Consider the following 13,230-nt stretch of genomic DNA (forward strand, 5'->3'; position numbering starts at 1 on the left):
ATGCGCCCTCGCTTGCACACCTCTTTCCCCATGAAATCGTTTCTCATAAAAAGCACACCCCTGGAACGCCCCAAACGTGACTGTTAGCAACACCTGGCTAGGTCCCGCCCAGTGCCTGTGACTCACTGTCTGCGGGCGGGGCCCGAGACTACGTATTGTTAACCTCTCCAGGTGATTCTTCTGGAGCGGGAAATTTGGGGAAATTGAATGTTGTGCTGCGAGTCTACAGCCCGCCAATGGCCCACTTGCAGCCTAGTCCAGGTCTTCCATTGCACCCTGCTGTCCTCAATCCGCCGGTATTTACCGGGCTAGCTGGGAGGCGCAGAAGACAGGAGGCTCTGTTCTTTGCCCGCCTCACTCCCAGGGCCTGCGGTGCCTGTGGGTTTTCTGTTCACTTGCCAGCCCCTCCGGATGGGGGTTCTTGCGGGGCCCGCATCGCGCCTTATTCTTCTCCTTTTGCAGGTGCTTGGCAGGACGCAGACGCTGGGTTTGAATTCTAATATCGCTAGCTGTGGGACTACGGGCACATGTCCTAACCTCACTGTGCCTCAGTTTCCTCTTTCGTGAAACAGGCGTGATTGATAGCGGGGGGAGGGGAGGGAAGAAGCGAATACAAACAGGGTCTATTACTGTGCTAGACGTACAGTAAGAGGTCAAGAAACATCGCCTACTGTTGTTGTTTATTCCCAGGGTAGCACGTGATTGAATGGCGAATGCCTTGAAGGCAGAAGTCTGGAAACGCACCTTCCCGACCACACGCACCTGAGCCTGGGGGGCGCCTCCACCCCCTCACCCAGGACACACGAACGAGGTCTCAGGCCCTAACCTTAGCTGAGCAGAGCATCCAGCCCTCTTTGTCTCCCCCGCCCCCTCTTCCCCACTTCCTGCCCAGCTTTAAACTCGCGATCCACGGCTCGGCTAGAACTTTGTAAACACACCGCGCCTGCGGGGGTGGAGACTCATTTTATTTGGGCTCCAGAGCGAGTTCACGCCCTTCCCCACGGCTGAAGGCTGCGACCCCACCCCTCAACTCCCCAAGTCTGAAGCCGGAGGCTGTGGGAGAGAGTGTCTTCGGCTACAATACAATAGATGCTTCGGGGGCTCACCTGCCAAGGAGGTAGGCTTGAAGGCTGGAGAAGCCAAGATAATGGGGGTTCAGCACGCCCCATTGCTGGGACCTCCAAGCTCAGCCTGGACTCCCAGAGCCGGGGGTGGGAGGTGGGTGGGTTGAGGAGGTCACCATGCTCTCATCACCTCCTGGTTGTCCTTCAGAACTCGGCTCACTTTCTTAGTGAAGGGCAGAGAAGCCCCACCAAAACCCCCGAGTGCCCTGTGTGTCCACACAGCCCCCTTCCACACTGATCTGGAAGCCCAGTGGGTTGTTGTTCTTCATACATCAGAGATAGAGGTGGGAGGTGAGTAGGAGGGCAGAACCAGTGTGGGCAGGCAGCCTTAGGGTTCTCCTGCCAGCCAGGGCTGAGGGAGGAAGCCAGAGGACAGGACTGGAAGGAAGAACCCCTCAGTGTTCATCCTCTAGCGTCTGATGGGTACACAAACGAGGGCCTTAGCCTCTTCTGTGTCAAGAGGAATAACTGAAGAGAGCAGTTGCTTTTACTAAGGGAACATTAATGTATTCATTTCCAAACATTGATTGAGCACCTACTGTATGTCTGGGATTGTATTGGATGCTGAGAGTGCAATGGTGTTATTCACCTACAGTTAGTGTGGGTCATGAACAACAGCGATAAGGCATCAAGCTGGGGGGCTGGGAAGGCTTCAGAGAGAAGAGGACATTAGAGTTGGGTTCTGAGAGAAGAAATGGACAGTCTTTGGGGGCACTTATTCATTCCACAGGGTTGTACAGAACTCTGTGGTGTTGAGCATTGAGATAATGGGGACCCAGATTTAACCCCCTATCTAGGTATGAAAAAGAGGTGGTTATAAACAGGATGAATTCAGGGAGAGGGCTGGTCCCCCCAAACCCAGAAATTCTTAGCTACAGTTGGGAGGGTTCACCTGGGGGTTATGTGACAATCCACACAATCTTGGGGCATCCATTCCTCATCTCTGAACTCTAGGACTATTTCCTTTAACAAATCCTTGCTTTATGCCCCTCACCCCAATTCTCTTTGAGTGAAGAGAACCGGCTCTCCCATCGCATTTCTGCTCTTTCAATTCCCAGGCTCCTTTGGGAGATGACTAACAATTTACGAATCCATTCAGCACTTGTCTGCTGTGGCCATACTCTGTCTGCATAGGCTAGTTGTTGAGGACTCAGTGGTAACAAGTCAGAGCATCTACTCTCCTGGACTTTAGAATCAAAAGCATCTCTGAGACTTCCAGGTGGATCCCAGTCTAAGCCCAGTCCTTGAGACCATGGTCTCCATGGTCCCAAACACCTTCTCTTTCCTGTTTTCCTTCCCTCAAGGGTTCAGGATACTAGCTCACACTTATAGAGCTCTGTCAGGTACTCCTCAGTGTTTCAGGTGTAATGTCTTTTTTAATTCTCTGAGCAGTCCTATGAGGTAAGTACTTGGAGGAGATTCAGGCAAAGAGGAAAGAAGTAATATTCCTAAAGAGGACCCCAGAAGGAAATGGCAGGGCTGGGATTTAAACCTAGGTCATTTGACTGGGAAGGCCCTGTTCTTAACCAGTAGGCAAACCTGCCTCCTTGACTGACCACACAGAGTGTGCACTGGAGCCAGGGGCCTCGGAGTGTCCAAAAGGGACTCCATGGTCCGGTACCTTGGGTGATACAGAGGAGAATAATCTGTTAGCTGAGCATGTGTGCTGATGCCTTTTACAGGGAGCCCCAGCAGGTCTAGAGTAGGGTTGGTAGGGTTGGGGTGACTGCACAGAGCTGGTATCCTGTATCCTGTCCTAATGGCCGTGTGTGTGTGTGGGTGTGTGTTTCCTTAGCCCAGTGGTCGGCAAACTGCGGCTCGTGAGCCACATGCGGCTCGCCGCTCTGTTGACTAATGAGTTTGCCGACCACTGCCTTAGCCCTAGTAACCAAGAGGAGCAGACCAGGGTTTGATGTAAGAAAGAACTCAATATGGATGTGATGTGCCAGAATCTGGGAGGTAGGAAACCAAGACACCTCTTTTGTTGGGAATCTTTAAGAGTAGCAGAGAGCCCTAGCTGGTTTGGCTCAGTGGATAGAGCGTTGGCCTGTGGACTGAAGGGTCCCGGGTTTGATTCCAGTGAAAGGCACATGCCCAGGTTGCGGGCTCAATCCCCAGTAGGGGGTGTGCAGGAGTCAGCCGATCAATGATTCTCTCTCATCATTGATGTTTCTATCTCTCTCTCCCTCCCCCTTCCTCTCTGAAATCAATAAAAGTATATTTTAAAAAAAAGAATAGCAGAAAACCTCACATTCTAGATTCCAGGAGGAGCAGCCCTTCTTGGTAGCTGACTAAGGAAGCCGGTCAAGGAGTGGAAGCAGCCTTAAGATGCTCACCTCCTCCCCACAGCTGCTGCATCCCAAAGCTGCCTCGGTGGATCTGACCCCATACTTCCAGGCAGGCTGGGACAGTGGCCATTATAAAAACCAGAGGTTCCATGGATTCCAGCCATTTTCCTATTACCTTTCCGAGACTCTAGGTTTCTCACAAGAGCCCTCTGCACAGATCTGGGGAAGCCTGGAGGCTGTCTTCTCTGCCTGTAGTCAGTCCACCCCACCATGTGTCTCTGAGAGAGCGGTGTGTGTTGGGGGATGGTACAGGTAAAGAGAATGTGGACGTTGAGAACTGTGCCGGCCTCCAGTCTGCTCCTCTGCCACTCATACCCCCCTTCCTCCTCATCATAGGTGGGTGCAGGGAACCTTCGGGTGCCCCAGCCCCCTGCACCCGGCACACTTCTGACTCGGGGGAGAGAACAGGTTGTACTCTTGAGAAACCACAAGAGGAAGTTTAGGGAGGGTTGGGGTGGGGAAAGTTCTGGGGCCCCTGCCAAGTTTCCCTTTCAGTGCCCAGCGGGTAGATGTGTTTATTTTGGTGTGTTTCTCTTGCCCTCAAAGACATTTAAACCCTCTGAGCTTTAAAGAGCTGTCGGGGCCTGCCCCATTTCAGCAGGAGAGTGTGGCCAGAGACAGGCTGGAAATGGAATCAGAACGAGGTAACCTTTCTGGGGCTTTCACCTGGGATTCATGCTGCTGGGGAAAGGTTGCCTAACTCCAGAAAGTCTCCTTTTCTCCTTCTGCCCTTTCACCTTCCTCTTCCCCAAAGCACTCCCTGCAGCCCTGCATTCCTCAGAGGACTGTGGTTATAAGGCCACTTAGGGGCGGGGGTGATGGCGCCAGAAGCTGTCCTAAATCTTTTGCCTACCTAATCTCATTTACTGTTCACCACATCTTCAGGTCATAAATACCCCCACTCCCAGTTTACAGATGAGGAAACAGGCTCAGAAAGGCTAAGAAACTTGCCCGAGGGTCCCACAGCTAGTAGTGGCAGAGGTCAGATGTGAACACTGGTCTCCGATTTCAAAGCCTGTGATCTTGATGTCTCGTTGAACCCCCAAACAGAGCATCAGCTTCCCCAACATATCACTCCCTGAACAGCAGGGAAGTTGCAACCCAAAGATGTGTTTAAAAATGATGCTGCTAGTGTGGGGAGAGGATGGCTTGGGAACAGAATTGGAAGAAATTCCTTGGGAGTTAGTATATTAAAGAATAACCGCGCGAAAAAAGAAGACATAGTGGGTGAAAGGTTGAAGTCACACTCTGGAAGGCTGAGCCACGATGGGGAGAATATTTAGGAGGGATATTATAGCTGTGTCCAAATATAGCTGCCTGTGGAAGCCCCAGGGAGGGGGGACCAGTGGAGGCAGGTTTCTAAAAAGCATAAGAACTTTCTAACAATAATTGCCTAATTCCCTTCGAAGAAGTCAGTTCCTCCTGTAAGAGAGTCTAGAGCACATGCTTTGGAGGAGGCCCTAAAGTCCTTCCACCTCTAAACCTCCCGCATCATCCCTTCCTTGCCATGCTGCTCTCCTCCACGCTCCCTGGCCCTTGGTGGTCCCTCCGTCCACCAGGTGGGGCTGTTGCCCAGTGTGTCCTCCAGAGGCATCTGGACTGAGTGAAGAGCGCCACCTTCAGCCGCCATCTGGCTGGGTGAGGCCTCTCCTCCACCCCATCCCCAGCTATCTACATACCAAGGCGCAGAGAGCTACTTTTGACCCATAAAATACCTTTTAGGTCTCCTCTGGGCTCAGGCTAGACCGGGCAGGCCTCTGCCCCTAGGGTAGGCTCTCTTCCCCAGGTTACAGATTCTCTCCCTCCGACACTTTCTCTTTCCCCTCCTTGACCTTCTTTTGCCTTTGAAACAGAAAAATTCATATGTGGGTGCAATAGGCAAGGACAGCAGCCCTCATGAGCATGGCAGGGTACCTAATGTGGCATGGCTTTTCGGACCCTTCAAAGGCATGACGCTCATGTTATCTCCTTTAAGGGGCCTCAAAAGCCATACCTCTCTGAAACTATTTGTCCTCAGTGGTCTGACCAGTTCTCCTACCCTGGTAGAAATTCCCCCTGGACAGCCACGCCTAAGTGGGGGTGGGGGTGGGGGAGGAAGGAGGGGGAGGAGAGGGGTTGCTTGGTGCCTGTTTGTTGACTCATATCTGCTTGTTGCCACCCAGACCCTTAGGAAGGCACGGAGCCCCTGGGGCCCCAGGGACCCAGCAGGCAGAGCCCAGTGTGAGCAGGGGATAGAGTGCATTTGTAAGCCCGGTGGCCATAGGACAAAAGGAGGGCAGGGCCAGAGAAAGAGGCCATAACTAGTAGTTCCAAGCACTTAGTAACTCATGTACTTTCCCCAACAACCTTGTGAGGCAGGACACCCATTTTATAGATGAGCAAATCAAGGCACTGAGGGTTAAACAGCTTGCTTGCATTTACACAGCTGGTCAGTGGCTGAGCTGGAAGTCTGATTCAGCCATTTGGCTATAAAGTTTGTGCACATAACCACTAATCTGTGCTTTTGCTCATGAATTGGTCAAGAGAGGCTGTACTCAGAGAAACCACCCTGATTTGAGTCCTAGCTACTTCCCTGAGTTCCTCATCTGTAAAGTGGGTATTAAATAGCCCTTACCTCACTGGGTTATTATAAGGATTAACAATTATAATCATTATTATTATTGTTATTTTTTATTTTTCAACTACAGTTGACATACAATATTATATTAGTTTCAAGTGTATAACATAGAGATTAGACATTTATATAACTTACAAATAAGTTAGATTATCACCCTGATAAGTTTAGTATCCATCTGACACCATATGTAGTTATTACAGTATCATTGACTATATTCCCTGTGCTGTACTTTACATCCCCGTGACTGTTTTTCATATCTGGCAGTTTGTACATCTTAATTCCTTTCCCTTTTCACTCACCCCACACTCCCTTTCCATTTGGCAACCATCAATTTGTTCTCTGTATCTATGAGCTTATTTCTGTTACGTTTATTTTGTTTTTTAGATTCTCTATATAAGTGAATCATATGATATTTGACTTTCTCTGTCATTTAGCACAATACCCTCTAGGTCCATCCATACTGTTGCAAATGGCAAGATTTCATTCTTTGTTATGGATGAGTCATATTCAACAATAGCTAATGTTTATTGCATGCATACTCCCATGACAAGTGTGAGCTTTTTGTGTCCTCACAACAGGTCTTTGAGGGAGGCACTATTTAAAAAAAATATATATTTTGATTGATTTCAGAGAGGAAGGGAGAGGGAGATAGAAACATCAATGATGATGGAGTATCATTGATCAGCTGCCTCCTGCACTCCCCACGCTGATAATCGAGTCCGCAACCTGGGCATGTCCCCTGACTGAGAAGCGAACTGGTGACCTCCTGGTTTATGTGTCAATGCTCAACCACTGAACCACACCGGCTGGGCAAGAGGCACTATTATTATACCTTTATTAGTGGCCTGGTGCACGAAATTTGTGCATGGGGGGGTTCCCTCAGCCCAGCCTTCACCCTCTCCAATCGGATATCCCTCTCGCAATCTGGGACCACTGGCTCCTAACCACTCACCTGCCTGCCTGCCTGATCGCCCCTAACTGCCTCTGCCTGCCAGCCTGATCGCCCCTAACCGCCTCTGCCTCGGCCCCCACCACCATGGCTTTGTCCAGAAGGAAGTCGGAAGACCGGAAGATGGCCGGTCAACGCAGTCTAATTAGCATATTACCCTTTTATTAGTATAGATAGATTATATAGGATAGGATTGCTTAAATGGGCGGGGGGAGCCTTTTTCAGCAGGAAGAGATGCTCTTGGCAGACAAAAATACATAATCCCTATATCTGGAATGATAGCCAGCCATATGCACTATAATGCCAAACCGGTCATTAAAAAATTGAACTGCTTTCTTACACCTTACACCAAACAGCTGTTGCCCTTAAAACCTATCCTCAGCCCCCACCTTAGGTTCTGCTTTCACAATTCACCCAGATTAGTTTCTGATTGGTCGATTTTATGCCAGTCAATGTCAAAAGCTCCGCTTCCTAGGCAGCCATTCGCTCCTCGCAGTTCACCCAGATTTGGTTTTGATTGGTCAGTTTCTATGCCAGTCAGCGTCTCTGGGCCTACCTCCGGGCCTGATCAGAGAGGCAGGGCTGATCAGCAGCCCCCATGGCTGCTGATGAGGCCTGGAGAGAAAGAGAGGCAAGGGCTGATCAACAGCTGCCATGGAGGCTGCGGATCAGACCCTGCTTCTCTCTCCAGGCCTCTCTCTAGGCCTGATCTGCAGCCCCCTCAGCAGTCAGTGCTGGGTTGCTGCGCCTGCAGCGGCGGCAGTCAGTGCTGGGTTGCCAGGGCGACCCAGCACTGACTGCAGGACTGACTTCCGGTGTTCTATCATCCATTCAGTCATTTTGGACGTTATGGACCCTGGCTCTTTATATATAGAGATAGACAAGGAAACTGAGGCACAGAATGGTTTCATGGAGTCAGGGGCCAAGGCTTCAGAGCCCACATGCTGCACTAGGCTCATGAGATAACACACAAAGCCCTGCTACGTGCCAAGGAGGTCATAAGCCCTTATAAGTGATGGCCTCAGTCATCATCATATCATCGTCCTCATCACCTCCTAGACTGAGCTCCTTGGGGTGGACATGGCGGCTACCCCAAAACCAAGAGACAGCTCTGTGTTCTTTCCTCACCATTGCACCTATGACTTCATTTCACCCTTTTTTCTAAAATAAAAATCAGCCCATAAGTTCTGGCCTGTGGTCAGATAATTGGACAGAATGCTTGAAGTTGGGGCTGTCCCAGAAACTCCCAGTTCTGGCCCCAGCGTTGTCTGCTCCAGCTTACCCTCCCTCCAGTCCTCCCTTCTCTTCCCTCCAGGCCAGTCCTTCTGCCCCCTCCCTGGGGCCCCCGAGTTCTGGGAAAGGAAGCCAAAGCAGGGCCTCAGACAGATGCAGCTCCAGCTTGGGCCCCAGCTGGAGGTGTTGGAGGCTGAGGGAGGAGGAGAGGACTGGCCAGGGGAGGAGAGGGAGGACGGGACACAGAGGGCCCCTGGGTTGCCTGTCCCCATGGAAGCATCTGTCTCTTCTTCACAGACCCTTTCCTAAGCTCCCACTCATTCAGCTCACTCTGCTGGGTGCTCTGGTGAGAATCCGCTCTGAGTAAGACTGTCGGGGGGGGGGGGGAGGGGCGTGCTTTATTCCTCTCTGGCAAGTGGACATCACAAGCCGTCCTTGGATTATGGAGGGGAGGAGTGCTGTCCCTCCCAACACAAGGCCCCTGAGAGTCAAGGCTGCTTTTTCCTTTCCTTCCAGGCCCTTCCCTTTTCCCTGAGCAGTATCTGTTACAGAACCACAAACTTGGAGACTGTTCAGATGTGGAATCTATTCTCATCACAGTGGGAGAGGATCTCGGGGTTACAGACTCTCGGATGTCCTGGGTGGCTGAGCACAGGCCGAGCCTCCCAGGCCCTGCTTTTTTCCTTCCAGTCAGCGGGTGCCTGCTGGTCCTTGGGACAGCCTCCATCTGTTCTTGGAATTGACTTAACTTCCACCTCGAAGGCCAAGCTGTTTTACTTTCAGGTCTCTTGGTCTCCAAGGACACGGAGTCTTTCCCTGCTGGGGCCCAGCCTCTTGAGTTCTCGCTCAAACCTCCCTGTACAACCACTAGGCGTGAGCTTGGTGCCTCCTGGGTGGTCCTCAGAAAGTCTTGCTTCTCCCGGCTCCTTCCATGCCTTCCCTCTGACACAGTTTCTGGGAGTCATTTTTGGTATGCTTTGTAGGAATCGATGATGTGGATTTCTCTAATCCTCATTTCTTCCTAGGCCCATGCAGTGAAGATGTTGGGGATAATAATAGTGTATCTTGGCACAATACTTCCCCATGCCAGGGCCTGTCGTAAGTGCCTATATATACTATATGCTATTTGTAAAGATGTAAGTTTATAATAAATATGACATTTATTAACTCCTCACTTATTCCTCATAAGAATCCCATATGGTTTCCTTAGTTTACAGATGAAGAACTGAGGCCCAAAGGTTAAGGAACTTGCCCCACATCAAACAGCTGGACAGCCCGGAGAGCCTGGTGGCTGAGGGAACTCTGACCTGTCTTCCCATGCACATGGTGTCTGTGTGTGTCTGTGCACGCGTGTATGTGCCCATCCACCAGGGGGAGTGTAAGACGACAAGTTTTAAGACCACGTCAGGATAGGTAGAGCAGGCTGGTAGGCCTCTGTGTGTGATGGTGGATCTGTGTATGACCTGCATGTCTGTGTGGAGGTGAGATGTTGTGGATCAAGTGCCCCAGGCAAGCCCAGAGCCTCACCCGTCCCTCTGTGCTCCTGGCCAGAGTTTCAGGGTTGTCCACTAAGCGAAGCAAGATGGAAGGGAAGGAGCAAGGATGGCCCAGCCCTGCCCCAGCCAGCAGGTCAGGTGTCCCACAGGACTCAGGAAGCAGGAGTGGTGGTGGTGATGTGAGCTCTGCTAGGTGGGGCTGGGGCCCTAATGCATCTGAGGAGCCCTGGATGAATCAGCCCGACCACAGCCGCCCCAACTGCAGTGATGGTGAAAACCAGCTCTTCGTCCAGCTCACCCTCCAATGATCATTTTCCTTTCCATTCTCTCGCCAGACTCAGGCTTCGGCAGGGTGTGGCACTCGGGCTGTGGCTAAGGGGAAACACCTCTGGAGTTGGTGGTTAAGCTGGGTCTTAATGCTAGAACTGCAACCTTGATCTTCAAGATACTCCACCCAGAAATGGGCAGTAGCCCTGGCCCAGGGTGGATGTCACATACTCGGTCCAGAAGAGAGGCTTGCATATGTCCAGGGCTCCTGGGCTCCCCGACCTGGCATTTCCCTCCAACAATACCTGGGTCTCAGGACTGTCCAGTCTTGCACAGTAGAGCCACATTTTATAGTGTTGGCTTCGAAGTCAGTGTAAAAACAAAACACATAAAAGTTACCATTAAAGTATCTTTAAGCTGCTCATAAAACACAGTATACCTACTTTGTGCATTCTCTCCTGTCCCTAACCATCTCTAGCATGGCCAGATTTCATTGGAGCAGATGGCTGAGTCTTTGGTGGAACTAAATTATGTTGAGCTTGGGGTAAGGGACCACAGTGTGTAAACAATACGGAGGTTTCTGTGGTTGGTTGCTGTCTTCTCCAGTAGATACCCTTGAATTCGTGATAGTTAATGTGCACATTTAGGAATTCAGTAAGTACTTGCTTACGTGCTCCCTGAGCCACAAGAAAGGGTGGAGTGACTGTGCGGTGGGAATCTGGAGGAAGGAGCAGTTGCTTTTGGATGGATTAACCAGGAATTTCTTTCTCAGAGGTACCCTTTGAGAAAACAAGAGGCATGGGCTTGATGAGAAATTCAGTTTTAAATGGTGGTTGCTTTTGTATGTTTTTACTTTTCTGAATATGTGAGTTTTTTACTGAAAGCCATATTGTAGAAATAATTATTTTCTATTCTTATTTCTATGGCATTCATTAGGGCAACTTATTCTTTATTATTACTGATTCTTTCTAAAATAACTAGCGGCTTTTTCTAGAATCACTATAATTTCTATAACAATAATTGTTCTTAATGTGACCACTTCTTGTTTCTTTAATGTTTTGTAGCACACTGGGGCAGGAATGTAAGACATGAGTCAAGGTAAAAATGTTGAGGGTGGGTGCCTTTCAGAGCCCCTGAGTCTGCTTAAACCAATGTGTTCAATCTAAGGCAGTAGTCATCAAACTTTATGGTCTCAGAAACACTTTACATCCTTAAAAATGTTATTATTGAGGATCTCAGAGAGCTTTTGCTTTAAAGGTTGTAACTGTTGACATTCAATTTCTATTAAAAATTTTTAAATGAGAAGTTTAAAAAGTATTTGTTAATTCATTTAAAGTAACAAGAAGAAACTCATTTCCTGTAACATAGCATCATATTTTTTCAGATTATCATATTCTTTATAAAGTTATAACTATATGTTCCAAAGTGAAAAAAATTAATGAGAAGTGTAGCCTTGTTTTACATTTTTGCAAATCTCTTTAATGTGTGGCTTAATGGAAGACAGCTGGATTATCAGTTCTGCTTCTCCTTCAGTCTGTCCTAGTGTGTTGTTTTAGTCGATGTATATGAAGACAGATAAGCAGTTGGAAAGGAAGAACCTTGCCAACTGTTCTAGAGGATAGCTGGCCTAGTGGGACATTTAGCTGGAAAGAAATTTTTGGACGACGGGGAAGAATCTGAATCAACAGTATTGGATTGGGGAGTTTAGACTTTATTTAGTAGGTAATGGGGAGCCATTGAAGGCTTTTGAGAAAGGAAGTGACATGAGAACTATTTTAAGATGATTTCTAGAGCATTAGTAGAAAAATAGAATTGGCAAGAGCATCTACACCAGTGGTTCCCAATCTTTTTTTGGCCATGCCCCACCTAAGCATCTCTAAAATGCTCCCTTCTCCACCCCTCCGTGACATATAATTCTTATTATTCAAAAAGTGAACTCCTATTCATGTGGAGGATGCCTAAAAGGCCATTAACTTGGTCTAAACAAGCTTTCAAACAACATGGCATCCATGAAAGAGAAAAATAAAAGAACAAAAGGACAATTCAAGTACTGAGGAAGAAATCACTGAGAAATTGTTTAAAAAATAATAATATGAAGTGATATGAAAACAATAGCAAATAAAGTTTCAAAACATATAATAGAGAACTAAAATGCATAAATATGTCACAATATGTATTGTACATGAAGCCACTAGAACCTTAAGAAGTGCAAAAAATTCACTGTTAACTCATTTTCGAATTGCCTCCCTTAAAAATCAAACTGCTCCCCTGTGGGGCATGTGCCCCATATTGGGAACCACTGTCTACACAACTATAAAAAGGACTGAAACTAGGGTGATACCAGTAGAAATGGAAATGAGGGGTGATTTGGCAAAATATTTTGAAGGTAGAAAGCAACAGAACTTAGTAATTATTTGGTAGGAAGGTATGAAAAAGCATCTGCTCTGTGAAATTGCTCTTCCCTCCCTCTGTTAGGCACCATGCATTCTTCATAGATGAAGTATGTGGCCACATGTTGTAGTTGGCTGCTTGCATGTCTTCTCTCCTACTGGGCGACAGTGGGTGCTCAGTAAATGAATGAATGACAGTAATCAAGAATTATGATCCCAGGATATTTCAGCCTACGTAGCTGGTAGAATATTGGCGCCATTAACAGGAATTTAAAGACCAGGAGGAAAAGATATCCATTATCATTAAGTATCATTAAATAATGGATAGGAGGAGATGTCAAGCTGTGAATGAGGAGAGCATAGTGGGTGGACCTTGAAATATACTGTTCTCTTGGCAAGGAATTACATTTTTCTAGATGCTAAAGATTTGGGCAGAAATATGAAAAACATCTAGGAGGGATCAGAGATTATCTGCTTTTTATTCCCAAGTAACTCAAGTTCAATTAGGGCTGTTTTTCCAAACTAGAAATGTTATTTTATTTTAAGACATTTTATACACACTCAAACACACATACACGTGTGTGTGTGTGTGTGTGTGTGTGTATACCAGAGGCCCGGTGCATGAAATTCGTGCATGGATGGGGTCCCTAGGTATGGCGGGCGATCAGGGCCAATCAGGGCCGGGCCCATCAGGGTCCAAAGACCCTGGCAGGGTCAGGAGAGGAGGCAATGGTCACCGGGCTGGGTGCGGAAGGAACGGACGTCACATGCTGATGCCGTCCTCGGTGCCCTGCCATTACGCCGTT

General features: G+C 48.5%; 1 protein-coding gene across 5 annotated transcripts in view; it reads left to right on the forward strand.

Moving 5' to 3' along the window:
- Positions 1-888: 888 nt before the first annotated feature.
- CCND3 (cyclin D3) overlaps positions 889-13,230 on the forward strand; it is a 96,958-nt gene continuing 84,616 nt past the window's right edge. The window contains exon 1 of one of the 5 annotated variants that reach the window (XM_080663821.1): positions 889-1,117. In XM_080663821.1, the coding sequence (XP_080519947.1) occupies positions 1,090-1,117 (28 nt within the window). In that variant the 5' untranslated portion in view covers positions 889-1,089. Of the gene's footprint in view, positions 1,118-3,971; positions 4,117-13,230 lie in introns of those variants that run through there. The other 4 variants (XM_080663823.1, XM_080663824.1, XM_080663822.1 and 1 more) reach the window with 4 other exon arrangements.

The sequence above is a fragment of the Plecotus auritus genome (assembly GCF_963455305.1).
Source record: "Plecotus auritus genome assembly, chromosome: 4".
Taxonomy (NCBI): Eukaryota; Metazoa; Chordata; class Mammalia; order Chiroptera; family Vespertilionidae; genus Plecotus; species Plecotus auritus.